The sequence below is a fragment of the Strigops habroptila genome, chromosome 4 (assembly GCF_004027225.2).
Source record: "Strigops habroptila isolate Jane chromosome 4, bStrHab1.2.pri, whole genome shotgun sequence".
Classification (NCBI taxonomy): Eukaryota; Metazoa; Chordata; class Aves; order Psittaciformes; family Psittacidae; genus Strigops; species Strigops habroptila.
In genome coordinates this window covers 82,527,008-82,553,735 of record NC_046358.1, presented here as the reverse complement: position 1 = coordinate 82,553,735, position 26,728 = coordinate 82,527,008, and the positions used below count along the sequence as shown (strand labels likewise).

General features: G+C 47.9%; 1 protein-coding gene across 1 annotated transcript; it reads left to right on the top strand.

Annotated features, from left to right (window-relative positions):
- The first annotated feature begins 210 nt into the window (after positions 1-210).
- Positions 211-24,736, top strand: FBXL18 (F-box and leucine rich repeat protein 18). The gene is made up of 5 exons (XM_030483502.1): positions 211-416; positions 1,576-1,776; positions 2,642-4,182; positions 6,890-7,108; positions 18,868-24,736. The coding sequence occupies exons 1-5, from the start codon at positions 399-401 to the stop codon at positions 19,022-19,024; spliced, it is 2,136 nt and encodes a 711-aa protein (XP_030339362.1). The 5' UTR covers positions 211-398; the 3' UTR covers positions 19,025-24,736.
- Positions 24,737-26,728: the final 1,992 nt, after the last annotated feature.

Genomic DNA, 26,728 nt, shown 5'->3' with positions numbered 1-26,728 from the left:
GGGAGCCGACCCAGGGCTCCGCGGGCTGAGTCAGCGGCTCCTGCCGTCCCCGGTGATCACTGGTGGCCTCGGGGCAGAGGCGAGGGAGCCAGCCTGCTGCAGCCCGGGCTTCGCTACCACAGAGCGCCCTCAAGGAGCCCCCATCACGGCCCCGCCGCTCCCATCATGGCGCCGCCGCTCTCAAGATGGCGCCCAACAGCGGCTGTCGCCTCCCTCCTTCATCTTCCACACTCAAGGTGGCGGCGCGGGGTGAGGCGGGCCCCGGAAGGCGGGTCATGGCAGCGCCGGAAGAGCCGTGAGGCGGCCGGGCCGGCGGGGAGCCAGGCCGGGACGCGGCCGGTTTGAGCGGTGCCCGGGGGAGGCAGCGGCGGCGGCGGCGGGACCGCGCGGCCGCCGCCATGTTCCGCTCCGGAGAGGTGAGGCGGGGTGGGAGCGCTTCTTGCCCTCCGCTTCTCCCCTCCGCCCCTCGGAGCGCCGTTAACCGGGGCTCGTCCTCTGCCGCCGGCTCCGTGCGCTGGGGCTGAGGGAGCCGGCGCCGCCTCAGGGATGGGGGCGAGGCTGGAGCCGGTGAGCGGCTCCCATGGCGGCGGTGGGCCGCGGAGGTGCCGGCGGTCTCTGTCTCCCCGCGGGGCCCGGCCCCGGCGGCGTGGGGAGGCCTCGGGGAGCCGGTTCCTAACGGGGCTGGGGACTGGCGCCCGTTATCCCCTTCCTCTGGGCAGGGGTTTTACAGGGGCTGCGAGGTGGGACCAGCTCCCCCCTTCCCGTTAGGAGACGCCATGGCATTAATGCCACTGTGTGCTTTAATTACGTTTTGTGCTTTAGTAAAGGCGGTGCTAAAGTCCCAAATGCCCCCAAAACTGCTGTCATCATGGTGGGGTGGTCTAGTCCCTGCACAAAGCAGCAAGCACCCCATCACCTTGTCAGGTGGTGATGGGAGGGTTTGGGGTGCTGTTGGTGGGTGCCTCTTGTCACCCCGGTGTTGAGGGAAAGGAGCATGGGGTGTATGGAGGAGCAGAGGGGCTCTTGTGTCCCCTTTGGAGCCCAGTTGTGTGGCTTTGTATGGCTAAGGTGTAGAGCATGTTGCAGAAGAGTTATAGCTGATCTGGTGCTGGATTGCAGTTTTGTGTGTATAAATATATATATATTTATGGTTTTATAGCTCTTAAGGTTATTGAAATGGATGGCACTTAGAGAAAGGACGTAGGAAGGGGCTGCTGTGTTATATATAGAAAAGAATCGGGGGCGGTCGCTTTTCCAATTGCAAAGTAAGTGGCAAAAGTGGAATGAATATAAATGTCTTTTCAGCTCATTCTAAAGTAGCCAGCAATGAAAGAGCAAGTGAAGGTACTGTGGCTTTGTGTGAAGTTTTGCACTGCTTCCATATTGTCTTCTAAGGGAAAGCTTTTGGTTTCTTCATGCAGATGGAAGTACTTAAAGATTCCGGCGTTTCTGTTTTGTCTCACTTAATAAATCCTTATAAGACTGGGGGTATGTTTTCTCACAAGCTTTGCTGAAGTTCCTGAGCTAATAGCTTTTATTGTTCTCTTTTTCTTTTATTTTTTCTTGCCCCCACAGGAGATTATAAGTGGGGAGAGCGAGGAGGAGAGTAATGGTGTCAATTTGATGGAGTTCTCAGATGAGATCCTTTTGCACATCCTCAGCTACGTCCCTTGCACAGACCTTGTCCTGAACGTCAGGAAAACCTGCAGGAAACTCGCAACGCTTTGCCTTGACAAGAGTCTAACACATACGGTTTTACTTCAGAAAGACTATAAGGTGGGGAGAGCAGCTTGCTGCTTCCGTTAGCTGTGGAGACAAATCTGACTTGTGAAAAAATGCCAAGAAGTAGAACTTTCCAGTGTGTAAATGAACTGCTCTTGATCTCTGAAATCAAATAAACAGTAAACTGTTCTATAAAAGCATTTGTTTTCTGGAATGCTTTGTTAGAACAGCTCTGTGCTCCCTTAGTTATATAAAATACTGTCAGTGAAGCCTATCTTCTCTGTGTTTCTGGAAGCTAAAATGAAGGTAAATGTGACTTCCCATTTGTTGCTGTGGTTGTGTAAAGTTACCGTTTTCTCCAAGTACATTTTCCATGTTGATGTACAAAAACAAGTCTACATATTGCTGTCAGGCATGCAGTCAGCTAAGCCAGAAATGGTATATGTGTTATAGCAGAAATAAGGCTTGGGAATGAAGGGTGATACATTTTATAAGGACTGTATCACCAAGTGCAGGCGAGGGGAAGCCTCTCTTACTCATTTCCAAAAGAGGAAATTGGATGGAGGAGAATGGAAACGTTCTTCTTTCAATTTGAGTTTCCATAGATGGCTAGTTCTGCTGAAATAGCTTTGCTGTTAGAAAATGGAGGTGATTTTCCAGTCCACTATCAGCTGCTGAACAGATTTGGCCTCACAGTCAGTCCTGCAGAACTGCAGAGACTACGAATCTAAAGGATGGCAGACTAAGCCAGCTACCAGCAGTATAATGATTCTTAGACTATGCTAGAGCCCCAAAACTTGGATGAGCCACATAATCTTAAGTGCTAACCACTCTTATCCCTATCTTCAGATGGGGAAACTGAGTCAGTAAACACCATTGCCGTGTATATCTCATTGAATGTGGTTTTGTTTGAGTACAGGTAAACAAAGACAAAGTGAAGCAACTGATGAGGGATATCGGGAAGGAGATTTACCAGCTGAACATGGCTGGGTGCTATTGGCTGCCCAGCTCCACTATTGATCATGTCACACGATGCAAGAACCTGGTAAAACTGAACTTGTCCGGGTGCCACATCACCTCCCTCCGCCTCTCAAAGATGCTGTCCACGCTCCAGCACCTGCACTCCCTGGCCATAGATGTCAATCCGGGCTTCGATGCCAGCCAGCTAAGCAGTGAGTGTAAGGCCACTCTGAGCCGTGTCTCAGAACTGAAGCAAACCCTTTACACGCCGTCGTACGGTGTCGTCCCGTGCTGCACTAGCCTTGAGAAACTGCTGCTGTACTTTGAGATCCTGGATCGCTCACGAGAAGGCTTTATGCTCTCTGGGCAGCTAATGGTAGGTGAGAGCAATGTGCCCCATTACCAGAACCTGCGGGTGTTCTATGCCAGGCTGGCTCCTGGCTATGTTAACCAGGAGGTGGTGAGGCTGTACTTGGCGGTGCTGAGTGATCGGACACCTGAGAACCTTCACGCCTTCCTTATTTCTGCTCCCGGTAGCTTTGCAGAGACGGGAGCCACTAAAAACCTCCTGGACTCTATGGCTCGAAATGTACGTCTGGATGCTTTACAATTGCCCAAAGCCTGGATTAACGGCTCTGGGCTCCTGCAACACTTGAAGTTCAACAACCCTTTCTACTTCAGCTTTAGCAGATGCACCTTATCTGGTGGCCACCTGATCCAGAGAGTTATTAATGGTGGGAAGGATCTTAAAAGCTTGACCAGTTTGAATCTCAGTGGCTGCGTTCACTGTCTGGCTCCAGAGTCCTTGTTTCGAAAAGCAGAAGATGACATTGACAGTAGCATTCTGGAAAGCCTGGTAGTGTCTTGCTGCAACCTGAGACACCTCAACCTCTCTGCAGCTCACCACCACAGCTCAGAAAGCATAGGGAATCACTTGTGCCAGCTTCTGTCCAGGCTAAAGCACCTGCTCTCATTAGCACTACCGGTTTGCTCCATCACAGATGTTGCTGCAAACGTGGAAAAGCCTCCCACAGTGTCTAATTTGGTGCCCCAAACCTTTGGAAGGAAAGTTCGGATCGGGATACAGACATATCCGAGGAACTTAGCAGACCAGGCAAATCAGAAGATAGAGTCTTCGGTGTTCTGGGCTCTGATGGGAAGCCTCCGGTATTTGGAAACCTTGGAAATCATTGGGTCTAGTTTTTCCTCTGCCATGCCCCGCAACGAGCCAGCAATTAGGAACTCATTGCCTCCTTGTGTCCGGGCACAAAGTGTCGGGGATTCAGAGGTGGCTGCCATTAGCCAATTGACTTACTTGCAGAGCCTCACCTTAGCACAACTGCCAAATATCCTCACTGGCTCTGGGCTTGTTAACATTGGATTGCAGTGCCAGCATTTGCGGACTCTTTCCTTGGCCAACCTGGGCATGATGGGGAAAATGGTCTATATGTCTGCTCTCATGGACATGCTGAAACACTGCAAGTGTTTGAGAGATCTCAGGTGAGGGGCTGCCATTGAACATCTACATTTTGTTTGTGCATCTCCAGAAATGGTTTGTTTGTGGCTAGTGTTCCTGTTCTGGTCAAAAGTAGCTGCAATGGCTTGAAAACTGGGTATTTTCCTTCCTGACCCATGGAGGACAGGAAAGCAGCATATGCTGTCCTTGAGGGTTGAAGATATGCCCTTTAACCAGGGTTTTAAGAGCAAAAAAAGTCTCTGTGCTGCAACTGCCTTCCTTTTAGATAAGGAAGAGTGGATGCTGCATATTTGGGAGCTAGCAGCCTGTCAGGGCTAGGTTAAATACCACAAGCCTTTGCTGACTGTTGAGTACACATACATCGAGTCTCCTGCAATGTCTACATAATGTAGAGTTCTCCTTAGGTTTCCCAACGAGATACTTTTCTGCCTTTGGTTTCTATTAAAATCTTGCCTCTTTGTTTTTTTATTTTTCAATAATGTATTGAAAACATTCCAGATCTAGAGTTTGTCCTGTTGGTGTTTCTCTCCTGGCAGGATTTAAAGGATCTGTTCCTAAAGGGTGCACAAAGGAGCTTCACAGGCAAAATGTGCATGAACTGTGATGGTTTCCTTGCACCAGTCTGCATGAACACAAACGTTACTGCATTAGAAAGATGTTTTTTCCTTCTTTTTTCCCCTAAATTAGCTTCTGTTGGTGAAACTGCTAGACCTGTCAGTCCTGTTGTCATCCTCTGTTCACAAATGGGTCTAAAATAACAGTAGTAACAGCAAAGTCACTCCTGTGATCGCAAAGCCAGAGTGACTAAAATCATTGCTCATCAGCTGAAACTGGTGTTTGTGTGTGTGTTCCTGATCCATTGCAATAGTGAAGGGAGCCAGGGTGGCTAAAACACCTCAGGAGGATTTTCATTTTCCACCACTCCCCATTTATAACAGGCAGGGAGTGCGCTGGTCTCTCGTTCGAGAGATGGAAATTCAGTTGCTTAATGGTTTGGGTCTGTTGCATGTCTCTTTAACCTTCAGGACACTAAATAGCCATGGAAGAAGTAAGATCTGGGGAAGGAGGTTTGGGTGTGCAGTGTTGCTTCATTCAGTCTAAACCCTGCAGTTCCCAGAGACTTTGAAATGGAGGCCAAGAGTGACAAAGATGGGAGGCAGCACAGAGCCTTGAATAAAAGACCAACAAGGGTGTTTCCTTGTAACATCCAGGCGTTTCCATGTAAGCTGTCATTGTTCTTCCCCGAGTAAAGTCTAAGGTTTTATATAGATTTAAGAGGATTTTAATGTTTAGCACTTCCTCCTGATAATGTCGTTTCCTTTTCGTTTGACTAATTCTCTGCTGCTTCTACTCTTTTTTTTTGCCCTCCCCGTTTTCCAGGCTCAGAAACTAGTTTAAGGGGCTATTCCAAAGCAACATTGTCATCTAGCGAATGAAAGGCAGCATTGCAAGTGTGGCTGTCACATCGCAGAGTTTAACCTAGAAACCTGCAGGGAGGTTACAAGAGATTCTGTGCTTTTTGTCCTAAACTTATGAGGGAACAATAATGCTGTTGAAAACTTGGAAGTGGCTGAAGTGGTTTGAAGTTATTACCCAAAGTGTTCACAAGCTGTTATGATCTCTTCAGGCAATGCTACCTGACCAGCAGTCACAGGTTGAGGCTCTAAAACAGAATTTATCAACTAACAGGATTAAGTTGCTGAGATACCCCTGCATACTACAAAAGCCTGTGCAGAGATTATCCAGTTCAGGTTGGGACCAGCATCTTGTTATCACCTAATGGATTAACCTTCTTGGGGCTCTTGGCCTTGCTGACCCAATGACTGGGATTCCCAAGTGCTCAGAGGCCCTGTAGTAAACCTGCACTAAGCAGATGTACTCTCCTGGTGTCATCAGCTCTGCAGACTGGTTTCTGTGAGGGCATCATCCAGTTATGCTGCTAGTTAAAGCACGGACCCCTTGTTGGTCAGGTGGGGCTTCACCGTGTCATTTTGTTGTCCTGTTCTGGGCTGTGACATAAGATTGTGATGGCCATGATAGAGGATGCTGTCTCTCTTCTCTGGATGAAGTGTTTAAGATAAAGGTTGAATTGATGATGGTTATTCCTCCAGGAGAGCAGTAGCTTTGATCCTTTGCCATCCTCTGACCAGGGAGGGCTGGTTGTGGTCACTCTGTTGGCTCAGAGGCCCAAATTCTGCATGACAACGTGTGCATTGGGAACTTTGATGCCTGCTTCTCTCTAGGCATGAAGATATGACCAGTTTGATCAGTGTTGGTGCACTGCAGCAGTAAGTCCCTAAATCCACATCAACTGCTTGGTAGATGTCAGGTAGCAAAAGCCAGGCTTATCCTAAGACCAGAATGGATCTACTGCTCAGACCTAGCATCTTACCCAACACGCTTTGTGGAAAACTTGCAGAACCACGGTTACTCCTGGAATTCTGCAGTTTAGGGCCTTTCTGCCTATTTGTGTGCTTGTCATTTAGCACACACCATTCAAGACAACCACCAAGCAAGAGGTCTGAGCTTGCAAAGTTGGGTTTGTTATGCCATGCTGCTGGCACAAGCACTAGTAGAAGGTTATTGTGCCTATAAATGAAACAGGCTCTGGGGGACACCGATTGCTCTACATTTGCCAGCCCCCCTATGAACATGCTGTCTCCCCTCTTGTCTACAAGCAGCCCAAGGCTGAATTAGCCATTGACTCGTTGTTGTTGTTTATTCCTGCAGGCTGGAACAGCCGTACTTCTGTGCGGGCGCCCAGTTCTTCCAGGCACTGAGTCACTGCTCCTCTCTCCAGCGGCTTTGCATCGTCTCCCGGAGTGGGACTCTGCAGTCTGACGCAGTGATGTCATTCATGGCCAACTGCCTTGAGGTCATCATGTGCCACATGTTTATGGGAGAATCTCTTACCGTTTGCAAAAGTCTCCAGCAATCTATTGTCCGGAGGTAAGTGCGGAAAGAGGTTGATGTGGGATTTCTGGAGCTGGTGAAGATTTATCTCCCATTTCCTTTGCTTGCCAAGGTTTATATGGCTTGGAGCGCTTGTTCCAAGAAGCTAATAGGTACTGTGTAACCACTTGGCACATGAACTAGCCTCTTATTTTAATAAGAGTGAATCAGTGAAATATTTGAAGGTCTTATATGAATTTTTGATTCCATTTTGATTCCATTCCCACCCATGAGCTGAGTTCTGGATGTAAACCTCCTTTATAAATCAAATGATACTTTTGGGGGGTAAACAAAACATCTGCCGACATTTTAAGTACTGAAGAGCTCTGACCTTGAAGCTTTCCTCCTTTCCCACAAGTGACTAAGATAATTCTCTGTCCTCTAATCACTTGTAAATGTCACTTACTGATAATCCCCTGGCAGCGCAATTCAAAGCCTTTAAAGGGTTGTTGTGAAGGGTTTTTCTTGGGGGGGGGGGAGGAAGGGGGGAGAATTGGTACAAACTCCCTTTGCACGTTTGGCAGTTCTTAAATGCATTTTGCGTGGCCCCTTGCAGTGTTCTGAGGCTCACGTGGTGGGGAAACGTTTGTGTGTGAGCCGTGAGCTGCATTTGAAAAGAGAGCTTTTAATTACGCTTGGCATTTGGAAATCTCCTCGTAGTGGCAGTCATCTCACAAAATATTGCCCGTGCAACACACTTTCCATTTGGACGATTTCTTTTTTGCTCCTCCTGTAAGGCTTTTTCTCCGCCTTCCCTCTGTTTTCTTTGTCACCTACTGCTGCTGTGCCCTGTTAAGCTCTAATAAAAATTTCAAATCACACAGCATTATGACTGCATCCTAAAGGCTGCTCCTCCCCCCCCCCGAGCCTTCCTCCAGCTTCCAACTGATTTATTACACTTGGCTTCTTCCCGCGGATCAAATCCAGAAGAGCCTATGACTATATTAGCTACCTACCAAACCGCACACGAGATCGTTTGTTACTGCCTCTAAAAGCCTCTGTGTCCTTCTGGGACGGGGATTGTTGGAAACATCGAAGTAAATTCCTTGTGATAGGACAGGGGTCCTTTGAGTTTGTTTTTCACAGGGCTTCATCGCTGTAAAAACGCTCCTTGGTTGATTTCAGTTGTGCTTTGGGGATCCTTAGAAAGAACCACAGATCCACAGGCCCCAGTTTTATTCTCTGCTCCCCTTTGAGGTGCCACAGATCTTAATATCCACTTCCTGAGCAGAAATACGCTGTTCTGCAGTTCTTTCTCCCTCTTTTTCTCTATCGTGGACAGATTGTCACTACATTCTGTACCTCTTAATAATTTAAACCCTGGGAACATTCCAAAGAGCAGCTGATGCCTCATGGAAATGTTAAAAACTATATTTATATTTAGCAACAGTTCTGGCTGTCATATTATTTTTCTTCTTTTGTATTTTATTAATAGAGACATTTGCATGAAAACAGGAGGTTTTGAGGGTTTTTTTGGTCTTTTTTTTCTCTGAAGAGAGCATCTGCTCCTACTGCAGATTCCACACCTGAAGTCATAATCCTCTGTGACACTGTAATTGGTGGCTCTGGAAACGATTTTGATGTCACGTAAGATTATGACTTCAGGAGGAGGATAAGCAGTGGGAGCAGATGCTCTCCTAAGCAACAAAGATCCCCTTCTCATGCAACTGTCTCTAGTGATAAAATGGAAGGAACAGAATACAGAATATGATGTGTAAGCAAAGCCTGGAGTCTTCCACAAGCCATCAGTGAGTCTTTAGCCACGTGACTTTTCCAGTGATCCCATTCTCATCCTTCACATGGGGTTGGGAATTGACTCTCTCTTCACTGCATTTCATCTGCTACTCCAAGGGCAAAGAGCTGTGCAGTAAAATCCGTGTGTGAGCTCGATCATAGCTTAAACCTGTGGATAAAGCTCCAATTCACAGAGCTTGGCTTCCTCTAAGAATCTGCTGCTAGTGTCTCCTTAATCCAGGTTTCAAATCGGAAGAGTCCATTGGGCAGCAAGTTATATATCCCTGTCCTAGAATAAAATAAGGTGATTTGTCCTGTCCTTTTTGTTGTTGTTTGCCTGTTTGGAATGTGTGCAGATGCTGCGTGTGCGGGGAAAGCATGGAGAGTGGGTGGGAAGGAGGAGGCGAGAGGAGGGAAGGCAAGGAAAGCTGTGAGCCTGTCTTTGTTTGCTTCTGTTCTTGAGATGGGGGAATTAATCCCTATTCCTTAGGCTTCATTAAGGGTTAGAGTTCCTGATTTAGGGCTATGGAGAGGGTCTTGTTCAGGCTGAGAACAGCGAAGTGATTGCTGGTTTTGAACAGGGAGACAGGATCAAAGTGACTCTCATTCTCCCAATGCCTCTAAAAAAGAGAAGAAAAATGAGTGGGAACTGGAAGGATCTAAGGCTGGGAATGCACCAGTACTTTGCCGAAGGGGGCTTGAAAATGCAGTCTAGTGCGGGGCAATCCTTTTTCAGACATGGATGCACAGGAGGGTTTGAATCACAGAAGAGCCTGGGCCTGATCTGGGGAGAACAGGCTGGTTTCAGCTGTGGAGTTTACTGGAAGATGGTGTTTGTACAGGGTGTGGTGATGGGAGCTTGGGTATTAAATCTGCATCACACCAATGGCTTAAAGCCTGATTTTAAGCTCTTCCCTTTGACTGTAAAATAAGGTTAGTATTATGTATTTCTGTTCTACTGGCCAGAGAAGAGAGTTCTCGTGTCTGTTAGTCTTGTGACAGCTCTAACCCAGGCCCTGTGGTATCCAGCTTTCTTGTGGGCAGCTTTCTGGTTGAAGTTTGCTTTTATTTGGGACAAATGAGTTTACATATTTAAGTCATTAAAACCCTCTGATTCAGTTCTGCCTCTTTTGCGATGAAACCCAGTAAGCAAAACAGCACTCGTCTGCAGCCCTCATCAGCAAACAAGAGGCTTGCAAGGGCAAGGTCTCCTCTGAGCTTTAGAGAAGACTGTTTCCCTCTGGGCAGATAAATCATTGCAATGTTTTTCTTTATTCTTGTTTCTTCTGTGTGAATGGGAGGGGTAATCTCCTTTATGGGTTCAGGGGGATACTCTGTGCACATAAGAAGGGCATAGTGGTTAGAGTGAGAGATGTGGCTTGAGTGATCCCTATCCACCTCCCTGATCTTCCTCAGCTTCACATGTGACAGTGGTCTGGTCTTGGTTTCTATGTTAAATTACATCTTTTTTCCCTATCACATGGTGCTCAGCTGCTGCCACACTCCAAATAGCAGCAGATCTAACAAACAAAATCTAAAAATCCCTTTTATGCTTGGGCCTTAACTTTGCCAAAGTGTTTAACTCCAAGCACGTGTTGTCTTTGCTTAAATAACTCTGCTGTTAAAACCACTGCAGTGGTTTTAACCAGAAACGCTAAAATACCACAATTTGAGGACCCACTGTTGTAGTTTCAAGCCGTGTTGCTGTGCAGAGAGGCTTCTTTGCAGAGAAGGGAGATTTGGCTTCTCCCTTTTGGGCTGAGTTGCTGTGCTGGGATTCTAAATGCTTCCAAAGAGCCGTGTGTCCAAAGCCTGATCCGAAGGGACGGGACTTGCTTCCAGCAGCTTTCCCTGAGGGTTTTCACACTGTTATTTTGTGAAGAAGTCAGTAGATGGAGCTGTGACCTATGGAAGGTGTCCCACTGCTTACTCATGGGTTGCATGCTAACGACTCATGTTTACACGCCTGTATTTCTCTGCCCTAGAAATCTTGAGGGCAAGGAATTTGGATGACTGGAGGCTTGCACAGCTACATGGCACACGGTTAGCGGGCACTTCATAGGTCTGCAGGAGAAATTGCTTTACCAGCAGAAAACAGGCTGGAAAAGGGGATGGGAAATGCTTTGGCAAATATCCCCGTGGCCTCAGTGATAGGTTTTGTTTTCCAGTGTGTTCCTTTAGAATTTGATCGGGTTTATCTTAAGTGTTTAGGTAGCTCCTATCATTGTAATGATTTCAAGGACTCTACAACACCAGACAACAGAAGCCTGTGAAAAGTCCTGGAAAAAAACACCTTGGAAAAGATCATGAAAGCACCAATTAAACCCAACCAACTAACCAAACCCCCCAAAAAATCCCTGAGAGCATCATTAGGGATTCTTCATTCATAGGGTGAAAGTGTCAGGGCATAGAGGTGAGTTGTAATTTATAGAAATGCAAACCAAGGTAAGCCACGGTGAGAGAGCATGGTCAGGAAGCCAAAGATCGCGGTGCAGCTGAAGTGTGGTCTGGGAATGTGGTGGGTAGGTGGGAACTATTGTAATCTGGGGTCTGAGAGTTGTTGGGAGAAGGGCTGGGGCTGGCTGGGGTCCTGGTGCAGCATCCCCCAAGTGCTGTGGGGCTGGAGTGGGGAGTTGGCAGCCCTGGCTCTAGCTCTCTGCCCCTCTTCCTCTGGCCGCGCTGGCTGCCTGTCTCCAGCAAATGGCTTTGTAAAGCAACTGGTGAGGCTGCACCTTGAATCCTGTTCAGTTCTGGGCCCCTCACTACAGGAAAGACATTGAGGTGCTGGAGCGGGACCAGAGAAGGGCAGTGGAGCTGGTGAAGGGCCTGGAGCACAAGTGTGATGAGGAACGGCTGAGGTGGTTTAGCCTGGAGAAAAGAAGGCTCAGTGGGAGACCTTTTGGCTCTCCACAGCTACCTGAAAGGAGGTTGTAGTGAGGTGGGTGTTGGTTTCTTCTCCCAAGTAACAAGCGATAAGACAAGAGGAAATGGCCTCAAGCAGCACCAGAGGACATTTAGACTGGCTGTTAGGGTCAGTTTCTTCACTGGAAGGGTTGTCAAGCATTGGAACAGGCTGCCCAGGGCAGTGGTGGAATCACCATCCCTGGAGGTGTTTAAAACGTGTAGATGTGGCGCTTGGGGACGTAATTTAGTGGTGGACTTGGCAGTGCTGGGTTAATGGTTGGACTCGGTGATCTTAAAGGCTTTTCCAACCTAAACAATTCTGTGATTCGATGACTGAGGGTTCACCAGTGCAGAGAATTTTACTGGTTTAGGACAATCTGCCCATTCTGGGGATCCAAGACCAAGAGAAACACTACCTTAACTTCCCTTCTGCCTGTGGCAAGTATGAGCACCGCTTAGTTTGAAATGCCTTCCACAATAGGACTCCTGCCACTTTCCAGGAATAGCTGTCTCAGTCTAAATTAGATTTTACTATTCAAGTTCCTGTAGCATTGCCTAAATTTTCCCCTGCTTGTTATTATCCTTTTTTTAACATGAAACTCTTGGCTGCATCTTACCTTTTCTTAAACTGCTTATTCCAGTGGCCCTGTGTGGCTGTAAGTGCTATGATGCTTGCTGGAGGGATAAAGCACCCTCCTGGGATTCAGTTGCCGAAATAGGGCTTCTAGGTGGGAGCACGGGGGAGAAACTATTTGGAAAGTGCTGAGTGAGCCAGTCCCTCTCCTGGCATTTAGCACAGGACTGAACTATCACAAATGAATTGCTCAGCTCAGAGCTAAGCGTTCTCCCCTCCCTTGTTGCTATTGCCCTAGATATCCCTGCAGTGTTCCTCCTGCCTGGATTCTCACTGTGGGCTTGGCCTTAGAAAAGGCCTTTTGAGTAATTGTTTCTACTGTTAGATTGAGTAAGAGGGGGCTGTTAAGGCAGTAAGTCAGTGCAAGAGCATCTTTGACTTCAGCAGAGTCCTCCAGCGTCCTTCCTGCACTGCCCACCTGACTGCTGCAATTGTATCGACACTGCAAAAAGCTGCTAATTAGCACCGAGGGCTTATTTGAGATTTTCAAGCTGGTTTTGCATCCCTTCACCACCTTCTTTTCTTTCTGACCTTGAAAAAGTCCCTCTGTACTGCTGGCTTTCCTGGAGCCCAGAGCCAGCATGGTATAGCTGCCAATCCCACTCCGCTAGCCTAAGCATGTTGTGGGCTCCGGCCCTGCGTCTGATTGCAGAAGACTTAATGTATCGCTAGGCTGGTGTAGTGAATCATTAGCATCCTCTTCCAGCTTTCATTGTCTGTTTCATTTCCTGCTCTTGGAAACCCCTGAATCATTCTGTCACAGACTGAATAACAAACTGCATCCTTGTCAGCCTGTGTTACCCAAGAATTCCTTGGCGAGGGCTGACTGCTCGAGGTGTGGCCCGGACACCTTTGCTTCTATCAGGGGTGTTGTTTAGGGGTGGGTTCAAATACTTTCCAAGCCAGCGGGTTTAAATACTTTACAGTGGGACCATCCCAAAGTTGGCATATTCATGTATCTATCTTCTTTTGGGGGTACTAACATACTCCCTTCTCAAATGCATTCCTGTGGTTGACCCAAATGGCTTGTTCTAACTGCTAGCTCATGTGTTTTGAAGGGAATTCAGTCCTGAACCTTTCCTTAGTGGATGGATTGGTTTGTGCATGAAATAGGTTTCAAGGATTGTCCTCTCTCTCTCTCTCTGCTGAGAAATAATATTGGAATAGTACTGTCGTGCTTTCTCTTCATGAGGGTGTAAAAGGCTGAGCGGAAGCATTAACTGCAGCTTTAAAGCATTTCCATAGTAAAATAAATCTAATTGAGCCGTTATTGCAGTAGCTTTTTAATTTGTGGAAGAGATTAGGAAATAACTTCCAGCTTGCTCTGGCAGAGCATTCCCCTAGGACATGTCCTGGGCGCTCTGGCATCGCTCTTTGGGTTCTTATTCCCTCCCCTTCTAATTGTCCAGTCACATTTGACTGATGCAGAGTTCAGCTGGCAAAATAATGCAAGAACCTCAGTCTGCGAGTGTGTTTGATATAAACCTCAGTTCACAGCACAGTGTCATTCGTGCCTTACAGAGACAAACCGCAGCAGAGAGATGTAATTTGCCTCTACTTGGGATGAGTCTAATTTATGTTGCTCCTTCCCCACGACTCGATGCAGTGGCAGAGGATGCTGCATTGAAGATAATGGGAGAGTTGGCAGTGCTGTGTGTGAATGACTTCCAGAGACCCATCTACGTCCCTTCATCCCAGGTTGGAGGCTGTGGTGATGGGATTTGAAGTGAAGGGAGATCACAAGCCTTGAGAGAAGGCCAGTTTGTCCATGTAGACATGAAGGGGTGGAAGACACCCTTAAAGGAAAACACTTTATGGAGGAAATATTGTGTGGAGCTAAGAGCAACATGAGGAATCACAACAGTTTTTCTCAGGAACTGTGGAAGTCCATTTCTAAGGCAAAGGTCCTCTCTGCTCACAGAGGAAGGGGTCTGGGGGAATCCCACCTGCAGTTTCTTTGGCATGGCTGGAAGATGCTCTGGAGAAGCTTCCTTTTATCCTGTTGGCAGTTACTAAACAAGGAGAGCTTTTGCAGTTCCTTGCAATGAGTTCAGGGCATGGCCAGTGGAACAATAATGTCTGTCTGTTGGGTCATGCCACTTGTCTGCTGCTCCAGCTTGTCCTGGCATTTCCTCCCTTCCACCGTGCCATGCTTCAGGGATGGGAGTTTCCAGCCTGGCTCAGGTATGCTGGCTCAAGCTTTCAAGGCAGATTTGAACTTTCAGATGTAAGTCTTCCAGTGAAAACAGACATATGCTGTGCTGGCGGGGGATTAACAGGGGTTTTGTACATGTAGGTAGAAGAGCTGTGTACAAGGCAAAAAGTGAGGTGGTCTGAATTCTCTTGGCGTCTTGTGCGTCTCCAGAAGTGGCCTGTTGGGAAGTTAAATGGAGGAGGGAGCAGAGATTGGTTTGCATTTGGGAGAGTCGTGCAAACAGGAGTCCACGTCTGCTCTGTCCTGGCTGTGTTCTCTTCCCCCAAATCCAGCCTCTCCTGGTTTTCTTCCTTATTTTCCTTCTCTAGAGCCTCTTCTATAAGCTCATCTCAAAAATCTGGCCCTGATACACCGTATTTCCTTGTTTTATCTGGTGTGTGCTGCTTTTGTTGCCAGTGCTTAATTATACCACCTTGTGTGTCCTTACTCCTGCTTGCCAGCTTTTGTGAAGCAGGATGTGCTGCAATGTCTGAATTTGGCGTAGGGCTTTTCTTGGGTTTCTCTGGAAAACCTCAAGGGGAAATAACAATCCAAACAGTCCAAAGGACTGCCTTATCCTTTCCTTACAAGTAAGAGAAGGTAAGTTTGAGCAGCACCTCATGCAGCAGTGCTGTTGTCTTCTGGGGTGCAGAGTTGCAGGGGGGCATAATCCATCTTTACAGGTGAGATTCTCCTATGGCATTGGGGTGCCCTTTAGCTCCATCAGCACATGGAGTCCTGGGGACTCTCTGGCCTCTCTAGAGAGGTATGTCTGAAAACATGCCGAGAGTGTTTGCCAGGAGATAACCGCATTCCAGGGAGTGACTCTTTTGTCTTGCTAAAATCGAGGAAATCTGATCAAAGTGCAGCTTTGCTTTAGACTTTTTCCTTCTTCTTTTTGACTTTGTCCCTGACCTACATATCGGATCCTGCCACACTGCTTGGAAGTAATTGAGAACCCAGCGTTAGGCTACTTACCAAGCTGTTCACTTGAAAATAACCTTATTGTGTCCACTCCACACCTGCTCCGGGATAATTTTGGAGACAAATTACAACCCTTTCAGCCACATGCAACCTGCTCATGATCTAACTGTGGGGTGAGGTGATACCTCTGCTGATGCCAGGAGGAATTTGTGACACAGGCTGCGCTTCACTGCTCGTTTCCCAGCTCCATGGATGATTCCAACCAGCTGCCCACGATGTGCCCACATCCAAATGAAGACACTTCAGACACATCCTTGTAAAAGTTGCCACTGGGTGGCTGTTGTTTTGGTGTTGAGTCTGCTGGACTAGAGGCTGCACTGGAAAATATGTGTGTTGGGGGTGTATTTTCTTTGTTATCCCAGTGGTTGTTTCTGATTAAAGGCTCTGTTTTGAAGGGGCTGCTAGTCAGTTGCCTAGAAAACTTGCTTTCATTTAATTAATCATGATGAGTTTAGTCTGGAGGTTTTGTAGGAGAGAGCAAGCAAGCATGTCCTTGGCATTTCTCCCTTGGAGGAGAAAAAAAAAAAACCCAGGGCTTCATGTCTGAAACTGCAGCTCTTTTGTCTCCCCAGGTCGACATCCTTCTCTGTCCTTTGGGTTTTCATTTTACAAGCCATGCTCTTGCAGAGGTAGATGGGGTTTGAAGTCCATCCAGGTGTGGAATGAGGAAAGAACCGGCAAGAAGATTACAGGAGCTATTCTGCAACTCATTAACTCAATCTCTTCCCCTTCTTGTTATCTCCTCCCCATGCCTGGGGCCTTTGGACCTGGTGCTCTAAGTGCTTCTCACTTAATCTAGCCCACCTGGACAGGTGTATGAAGAAAGGAATTGCCTTCCAGGGGAGGACTAAAGGAGCAGAGATTGCCGAGGGAGGCTGCCTTTGGGAACTGCTAATCCCAGTTTAACATTATGACAGCTGCTTGTTAAAACCAGGGTGTTTTTTAACAGGCAGTTAAAGGAGAGGCTTTGCACGCACATTTAACTGAGAATAATAGTGAACCATGTGCATTTGATTCCTTTTTCTTTTTCCCCCCCTTAAATCACGCAAATTGTACATGGAAAGAATTCGCCGGCGTCAACTTGCTGGGTATGGAATTTACAAGGTTTGCAGTAACATACAGTTTCCTGTTGAGGGGGGGGGGGGGGGGGGGGAGAAAATTACAAAGCTTTCTTTTCTTCTCCCCTTTTAAGATCAAGTTCAAACCTCTCCCATCGATCCGGCCTCTTTGGAAGGTGGATTTACTGCATTGGGGTTTTTCAGTCGTCTTGGTGGCAGATTGTCATGTAAACTTGTCTAGGTTCTCGTTTTTATAGCTACATGTAAAGGCTGCTCATAAACTGCAATTTTGTCTATGGTGAGAAGGCAGCATGCAGATCTAATTTGGGAGAGTCTATAGCCAAAGAAAGAAGCAGAGGTTTCTCTGCCTTGGGGAGAGCGCTGCTTCTTCCGAGCTGAACTTCAGTAAACTTGGTCTATTAACATGATTTTCTCTGCAGGACTGTGGTGTTGGATAAGAAACATGAAGAGCTGAGGCAGAGGAGGGACTATCAAAGAGACATTTGCTGTGTTTTATGTAATTTCACTGCAGACTTTACCAACTGCCTCTCAGATCAGTGGTTATTTGCTGGTTGATTTCTCGTAGGCAGTGCTGTGGAAGTAAGGAACTGCAGCTCCCACACAAGCCCCCAGATCCGCTCAAGGAGAGGTGTCCTCTTCTGCCAGCCCTGAGGCATGAGGCATGAAGGGCAGGTCTGTGATGCAGAACCATGTAACATTGCCCCGGGTAGTTTTGCTGCTGGAAATCCTTATTCCTGCAGCTACTTAGGTTCAGGCAAATTAATTTAACCCACCAGGACTGAGCAGCTAGCGTTGGAATGGGAGTTTCTCTGCTTCGTTTTTGGCAGCTCTACTCCAAATCATTTGTGGATGGGAATATCCTTTCTGACTTGCTGAGAAATGCCACTCTCTTGTGGCCTTTTCTTCAGCTGGCTGTATTGCTACCTGGGATTTTCATGCGTGTTTCCAGCAGCAGGATTTCCAGCTGTTCCCCTCTCTGTTTGACAGAAATCTGGCTCTTTCAGAGCTGGAGATGAGCTGGGAATTTTCCAGACACACATCTGTCTAAAAGAAGTTGGTGTGAGCAGTGAACTTCTCTTTTGACCCAATACAACTTGGTACAGCCTCAAGGGGCTGATGCTGTCAGTTCGACTCTGCCTCCTTTGCAGTGATAATGAAGTAGCCCTTGTCACACGCTTTGGAGGAAGCATCTTGGTGGCATGGGGCTGAGAGTCACGAGGCTTTTTAATCTTAAGGGTGTAACTCTTAAACTGTAGCATAATTTCCCTTTACCCCCAGCTTTAAAAGACTAAGCCATTGTTGTGCTACACTGAGTAATACTATTTCTCTTCCCCCATGTCCTATTACTCACCAGGTTGCTATCATGTAGAATACTTGCCGATGGGCTTTTCTTTTTTGTATGGTTCTTATTACATTGGATAAATGGCTTTAAGTTTTGCTGTTCTCTTCCTTTGCTCTGTAGTCATAACCCTCTCATGTTGTTGTATTGGGCCTCTTGCTTGCTGGAAGGCAGACCCAGTGGTGTGGTGCAGGCAAGAAGAGCTGGGAGGGCAGGAGGAGAATGCAGATTTCTCTAAGAGGGGACCAAAAAGGCTGAGGCTGTGGATTAAGAAAGTGGAACCCAAAATTCAAGTGGCAAACGGGGATATGTGACCTGTGTTTCTGTTAGGGCAAATTCCTGTGGTGCCAAGACAGGTTTTCTGCAACTTGGATTAAAAAGGAGGCTGCAGTGGATGTGTGTGTGTGTGTGTGTGTGAGCACACACACTTCAATGCTTATCTGCAGATCTGAGCTTTCTAAACTTGCCCATGCTCTAATTGCAGAGTGTAGACTCTGCATGCAGAACAACCCAGCCTGAAGTGATAATCCCAGGCTCAGCCCGGAGGGAATGCCTGGCACTGCTCTGGCCTGATTTTCTTAATGGCTCTGCAGCTTGCCTCTGGTTTGTAGGTGGTTTAAATTGTTATGTCTGAGCACCTTGCCCAAAACTTCTGCCTCCTTCCCCGTGCTTGGGTTTGTGGTAGCTCAACAGACCCTGAAGAGGGCTGCAAGCCTGTACTCCTTGCTGACATAGAGAGAGGAGAGCAGGAGATCTTGACTTCCAGCTGCCTCCTCTGAACACCCCTTCTTTCCCCTCACCACCACATGATCTATATCCATGCAATCCCCTTCTCTTGCGCTGGAGAATTCCTCTTTTTCCTCGGCTAATAACCTGTGTCTGATTTAGTTTCCAGGCGGATCGCCCTGCATTAAACGTCGTCATTTTCCCTCTGCTTCATGAGGACTTGACAGAGGTCATCAGAGATGTCCCCATGCGGCACTTGGATGAAATTACCTTGTTTAAAAGCAGAGTGGCCGAGGAACCTCCCAACTTGTGGTGGTGACTGTCACAGCATGGAAAGGACAGTCAGCGTGAACACAGTTGAAATAGCTTCTTGTTGGCCTGGATTCCCCATCTTTCAGCTCCTGGCCACCTCCCTGGATGCTGTACAATCACTTGAAATAGGTGCAATTGCAAAATCAAATAAAAGCTGGCCCTTTGCAGTTGGGAAACCATCTATTGGATATATTGCTTGCATCTGAAAATCCTGTCTCCAAGGCTTCTGGAATCTGATGAGTATTTCCTTGCAGTTAATAGGAATTGTTTTGTTGTTTTACTGAAGTTAAAGGTAAGAGAAACTGACTTCATGATGCTCTTTGTGTCGCCTGGTGTATTTCCTAAAGGGCCCCTGTGTACTTCAGCAGTGTGCTTTGTGGTATTGGTGGAAATCATTCTCTGCTTCAGTCTGTTTTTGGCAAAGTAGAAAGCCTAAGCCAGCTAAAAGGCACAAAAATGTGTTGCTCAATTGAAGTGCATCACATCTTTTTCATGTTACAAGTACACATTTGTGGTCACACACATGCAATCGCAGCTATTGAAAGAGGTTTATTTCTGATGGAGAAGTGCCACAAGGACTCTCTTTTTATTTTGAATAGCAAATTAAAGGTCATTAGTGCCTCGACCATGGTATGTTCTTGCTGATGCTGTTTCCATCCGTCTGGTGGAAGTAGTTCTCAGCTCTTTTGGAAATCCATGTCCTAGGGGTAGATGGTGCTTCCTGTGAGTAAGTCGAGGCTTGGATCTGATTTTAAACGCGGTCTGTCTTGCAGTGTAGATGGGAATGTAGTGTTTCAGTTCTGTCCTTAGATCCCATGCCTTGAGCTCATGCTAATTTTAGAGATGTTAGGAAGTATTTTCACAGTGTGATTTCAGTCAGCTTCTCTGCTCCACAGTACTTCCTCAGGCACCAGTAGTGGTCTGGATCACTTTCATATTGCCTTATTTACTGAGCACTTTTGAAAGCATCAGACAGCTGTACCAAAAGCCAAGTTAGGAATTCCTGGAGCTACGGTTCTGGGTGGCAGTCGGATTTCCCTTCTGCTGGAGTGTTTTGTGGTAGCACACTGGGTCTGTCTGCTGCAAAACAGCTAACAGGAGCTGTCTGACTTCTCCAGCTAAACATTCCCTAAGGTGTTAAGCAGTGCTTTTCTGGGGAAGCCCAGATGCATCATCCAAAGATGATGTCCCCATCTCCTTGTTGGCATTTTCTACGTGAGATGCCATCTCCCAAAGAGTGTTCTGCCATCAGTGGTTCATAGGAAGCCTGGTCCGATGGGATTGATACGAGAGCAAAAGCTTTGCAGGGCTTTCTTTCCTTACTTTCCCATCAGTCAGGTGTGAACCTGCCTGGAAATCCATCTTGCTGGTGTAAATCTTGGAGCCACACTGCTGTAACCCTTGGGCTTGGCTAGGTTAGGGTGTTAACAAGCAGATTAATGGTAGTTAGCCTTCTACTAGCACAAGTCCGTGCATTGCTAAAACTAACCCCTGCATGTGCTTGCTCTCTGCCCTGAGTTTCTCTCCCTTCCCTACTCAGGACAGGGTGCCAGCATGGTCTCTGGTTCGCAGCCAGTACCAAGGTGGTGAAGCTGGCTCGTGCTCCTCCGGGAATGGCTACAGCTCCTCAAGTAGGTGAGACTCTGCCTCAGGTTAGGCACCGTGCTGGTGAGTGCGAGGAGCTGGTGCCCTGCTCTTGGCATCCTGCCACTGTTTTCTCTCCCGCTCTCCCAACGAGGTCGTTCTTTCTACCTCTTGTCATATTACTTGCCTGTTTGAATCCCTCTCTCCCTCTCCAACAGCTTTCGTCTCTCCTTCTCCCTCGCTTCAGCAAATCAGATGTACTTTTTGGCAAGAACACGAGCCACTGCTCTGTCCAGTTCAGTCCACTTCAGCTCTGCCTAGTTTTTGTCCGTGTTTCTTTCCTAGAATAAATAGCAAGGGATACGCAGTGAGTGTTTGCAAAGCTGCTTTCTCATTGTTTGAAGCATTAGCAGAGCTGCTTTCTCCTCCTTGTGCCTCTAGCCTCGGGGCAGAGTAGTGGGAAGGCTGAGACTATGGAGCTCTGATGCCTAATGGGACCTGTTTTGAGGAATCTCAAGGTTTGGTACATGCTACAGGAGCGAGGCCATTCCCACCCTCAGCAGGGATTTCCCCTCCCCATACACACTGTGGCACCAGCAAGAGTTTGGCAGAACCATGAACTTGCCTGTTCCTATCCCACTGGAAAACCTGGGTTGGGGGACATTGGAATGCAGAAAACGCTGCTTCATGGTGGTGTTAACCCTTTGGTCTTGGGGGTTAGAGGAACCTGATGAAATATGCTCTGTCTTTTGCTTGGCAAAGCGATACCCATCTGCCTCCTGTTTTGCAATCAGGCATGGTTTATAACACCATTATTCCGTTGCCTGGAGTAGGATGTTTAGACATCTGTATTCATACAAGCGGGTCAGAAGGCCTGATGCAAATGCTAGCAGTTATAATCAGCGCTAGGAAAGGTCACCCACAGGTAATAAAGATAGCACCACAAATAATGCTAAAGAGCTAAAAACTCCTTCCACCCTCGACTTCCCAATTCCGGGCCAGTGCTCGATACCTCTCCTACAAATCCTCTTCTGGTGAGTGAGAATTTCCGCTGCTTCTGCACTCCAGGCAGGATTCACCAGATGTTAATAATGTGCTTATTTTCTCTAAGTGCTATTTTGGCATCGGTGTTAATTACAATTTATATTCTGCAACATTTACACTGGGAAAAGAACCCACCCTAATAGTCCCCAATTGGCAGAGCCGGGCTATTAAACATCACACCATATGTTCTGAGCAGAGCAATATATGGGACTCGGAGCCCACTCAGCGCTGAGACTCTGGTGTGCAGCATCAGAGGAGGAGAGGAGAGCAGAGAGATGGGTGGTTTGTTCCTAGCTTTGACTAATATGAAATTCCCCCTCCTTTTCTCTGGTCTCTGTCCCTATCTCTCTCGAAATCTCCCTCCCTGCTATCTATAGGCATCTAATGAGGTGACCTCTGAGCCTGCTGATGCCACTGTCCATACTCTAAAATAAATGAATTCAATTACAGAAGGTGCCCTTCTCACAGGGAGCACCTCTGCAGGATTCCCACTCCCTGCTGGCGTGTGTCTTGCTGTGCTCCAAATCAGACCTCTGATCTTTGAGGAATGCAGAAGAAATCTTTGCTTTGACCACAAACGAGGTACCCACGTTTCTTTGGGAGAAGGATATTCTAGGTCAAGTGCCATTAGTGTGGAAAATCAGAAGTTGTTTGCTGCTCTGCTAAAATCCAAAGTCTTCTTCAGCAAAGTGGCATTTGGTTACTGCAGGATGGGAGGATCCAGACCCGAAGAGTGACAGTGGTTTTGGTGTGGGGAGTTTGGTGGGGCTGAGTTGTCAGGATTTGGTGTGTTTCTCAGGACTGTAGGTTAAAGGATTGCTCCTCACTGTTCTCCAAAGCTGATTTCATGGTCTCTCTAGGAAATGGCAGTGTACCCACTGCTCAGTTTGGAAAGGAGCTGTGTGGCAGCAGCGTCTACCTTCAGGAGAGCTTGGACTGCACTCACTTGTCTGTTGAGGAGGTGGTTGGGCAGGCAGAGGAGAGATGGGAGTGGAGGAGACAGGGCAGGACAGTGTCATGGACTTCAGGCTGGACACCAGACACACGCCATGAGACTCTGCCTCAGCTTCCCCACTTGCAGGGCTGGGGCTGCTGATGCAGGCTGATGGGTGGCAGAGCAGCGACCCTGCTCGCTTGAATCCACATGGCTACCTCCTTCCTCCTCTGCCCAGGCCTGCTCCCAGGGAACAGAGCAGGGTCCATCCCTTCCCCTTGCTGATATTCAGAGGCATGAAAGCCCTGGGACGACGTACAGGAACGGGACTGTGCATTGTGAGGTGCTGGGTGCTTTCTTTCAGCATCCCTTTTTCAGGATGGGGTATTCCCTGTGGCCACAGGAACGTGGGGCTTTTCCTTTTGGGAGTTAACCAGTGCAGAGGAGTCGTTTTATCTGCTTAAAGGAGATGCAGTCCCCTTCGGCTGGTCCCAGCAGAGAGTGTCCAGCCAAAGCTCCTCTCTCCTGGCTGCAGGAGCCCAGTGCAGGGAGCAGGGAGCCACGTCGGGTATTGCGGGGGCACATCTTCCTTGCAGCTCTCCTGCCTCTCTGATTAGATGTGCAGGCAGCCAGGGTACTCCAGCAGGAGAATCATTTCCATAGAAACCAATTGGGATGTTGTACAGGGAATAATGATTAATAGTGAAGGGATGTTGCCTCAGGCCCTTTTCATTTTTTAGGGGGCAGTCAGGGACAAACTGGAGCACAGGTTGGAGGGGGACAGGCAGGCTCAAAAACTAATGGAAACCATCTCTTCCATTAATTTCCAGGGCAGTTTCCCCTCTTTTCCTCCTCACTGCTGCTTCCCAATTTTCAAAATGGCTAACCTGGTTAGAAATAATGGTTAGAATAAAAAAAGGATGGATGAGGTCTGCCTACTAACATTGTTGCTGTTAGCAGCAGGATTTCAGCCATAAAACATGAAGCAAGGGAGGCATTGACCTTTCCGCTGGTTGAAATGAATGGAGACATCAATATGTATTGTTTCGTGGCATTGACCTCTGACGCTCTCCTTTTGCCCTCCCCTTTCTCTTGTTTCTTTCATTCCCCCCCCGACACCGGAGGAAAGGGGTCAGTTTGTACCATCTATTGATCCCCATCTGACTTGGTGATAGGGAAATAATTAGAATCTTAAAGATCTCTGCTGCATGTGTTGGTGTGAGACACGCAGACGCACACACTAAGCCCCCACTTCCTCCATCACATTCTGCCCCCCCCATCCTCACAGAGATCCAAAGCTCTGCGATCTGAAGGGAGGCAGATCAATACAGGTTTAATCATGATGGGGGGGTTTATTTCAGTGTTTTCAATGGTAAAGTGTAACGTTTTATGTTAATGTTGTCGGAGCCTGGCTGCCTGGTGCCTTGGTTTATTTATTCTTTCAAGTAGCCCCTTCTTTTGTGCACTTCATCTATGTACAGAGAATGGGAAATCAGGCATTGCTAATTAGCTGTATGACAATTAAGTAATGTAGCACAAAACCATTAGGACACTGGATTTGGTTTTGAAGTTGGCCCTTTGAAGTAGAAGCTGTAACTCCCTGCCCAAGGCTGCTGGGGAAAATGGTTTTCTATCAAAAACTTTCTTTGAAAAGAAAATGTCAGTGTAAGAGTCCCTATTTCTGTCCTCTCTCCCTATAAACAGCGGGTGGAAATTGTTTCTCGTTGTAAAAACTGCTGGCATTGGTGGAAAGGGGAATGCAGGAAAGCATTAAATGGGCAGTTGGTCTCCAAACACCCTTGGTTCTGGCAGAGATGGTACCAAAACTGCTTGTTTAGCTTATTGAAAGGGAACGGTGCTGCTTTGGGAGACAAGAGCCGGGTCACAACCAGCGCCCTGGACATGGCAAAGGGAGGTGCCCATCAAAAGCGGGTTCTCTGATGCCTCGGGTGCCATTGGGATGCGGCACAGCCTGGTCACAAGTACCAACAAGCTCCTGGGTTCAGGCTCCTCCATCCATGCGCTCGTTTGACACTTGGTTTTTTTTGCATCTGGCCCTTTGTTCTAGTAGTGAGTCGAATTCTGAATGTGCAACTTTCATGTACGCTGGTGGCATGTAAAACTTCAAATAAAGAGTGAAACCGAGTTGGAACCAGGTCTCCTCATTGCCTCCCGCCTCTCATTTCCCTTTCAAACCACAGCCCAAAGCCTGACACGTCTCCTTTGGTGTCACACTTTAAGCTTAAGCGATGTGAGAAGAGTTGCTGCAGTGAGGTATGTCTGGGGGTAGCCCCAGTCCAGACTGGGAGCACACTGGGAGTGCTGGGGTAAGGGATGCTAACGGGGTGCGGGTCCAAGGTCTGCGGGTGCTGCTCTGTGCACCTCCATGCTTGTGGCTGTGGGCTCAGCAGCACATTAAAGGAGGTACTTTTTCTTTAGGAAATGCTTTTCATCCATGGATCTCTGAGTACTCAACTGCTGAGCCACGTTGTTGTGGGACAAAACAGCTCTTATCCCTGGATAAGTGAACCAGAGCATGGATGTAGTTGAGTTGGGATGGTGGAGGCTGTGGGAAGGGGAAGCTGGTGTGGCGGGAATGGGCAGCACAGGTTGATGTGATGAAGAAAACTGCAGTTCTGCCCTTGCAGCCACAGCAGGAGTGTGGTCCCTGGAGCCTGAGCGCCTGTGGTGGTGGTTGAAAGTGTATTGCACCAAATATTGAAGGAATAGAGGGGAGCAGGATGGGATTGCCACCAGATATTGAAGGGGGAGAGAATGTCCATGGAATGTTCCTCAAATATTGAGGGAAGCGGGGTGGATGTGCTGGACCACAAATCTGTGCACTTGGAGCAGCACCAGCCGCTGGGCTTGCCTGTGTGGGAATGCTGATCAATGCTGAAGAAAATCTGGATCCTACTGAGTTGTCTCTTGTGTTGCTGTTTGTAGGGTGCAGGATAGTGCTTACACAGGGAAACTGGGCTTCAGGTACCTGCAGCACTTACTTTTGATTGAAGAAATCCACAAACCAAGCATGCAGGAGGAACAGCTTGGTGGAAAACAGTGCAGCTTGTGCACCCATGTGCTTAAATCAACTCATCCCAGGTAGGTAAAGCAGCAGGAGATCCCTCGAAAGGTGGGTCAGGCCATGCAGGACTCGTGGTGGGGCTGCAGGAGGTCCTGCACCAGGTTTTGTTCCAGAAGGGATCATGGGTTCCCCTCTGTTGTTTTTCTGCTCTGGTAAGCATGCTCACCAGGGCACGGAGCAGAGACCCTCCCTCCATCCCTCCTGTCCTCGTGTTTAAGTTATGGATTTTATTGTTCCAATAACTTTTATCTAAATGTGGTTTTGGGGGAGGGAGGAAAGAGATAAGGAGGGAGGAGGCTGAGGAAAGAATGTGCTTTTGGACTCTGCTAAGCCTCCAACTTATCGCTGGGACTGGCCATCGGGCTTTGGTATGAACAATCCCAGAGGAGCACTGCAGGGGGAAATGGCTGGAAGGGCCATGTCGATATGATATCCTGGTGGGAGGAAAGGCCCGTGTGGAGCAACCCTCTTCCCGTTCAGCACTGATCTTGTGCCCTCTGCCAGCTTGTCTGTTGGCAAGGAGGGACACAACTTGGTTTCCAGAAGAGGGAACTGGAGCAGAGGTGTGAAAAGGCTGAGGGTGATGAGCTTGTTCTTGTGTCTGCTGGGACCTTGTCTAGGAGGTCTCTTGGCCTGGGGTGGCAGGAGGAGAAGCCCCCTGGTTCTGTGCTCTGAGTGCAACTTCTCACCCCCTGGATCAATTTGGGAGCAGCTTGTGCAACGCTGGCTCCAAGGCGGAGGCAGAGGAGAAGGGAGGATGTAGGAGAGAGGCCAAATTGCTTCATCTCTGAGAGGCTTCATCCACAGGATGCAGCCAACAATTCCCAAGGTGCTCATTTTGTGCTGGTGCCTCCCAGGCCCCAGAGACAGCTTCTCCCTGGGGCTGACAGGCAAGGCAGAGGTGAAGCATGTGTGCATGGGTGAGAACCTGTGTGTGAGCGAGGTTCTGACCATGGGATTAGATGGGAAGTCTTGAGAGGGACCAGAAGGAGAGGAGGAACAGTGTTGCCAGGGCATGAACAAGCCATAACCCTGTTTCAGTCCCTATGATCCAGCTCTTTTTG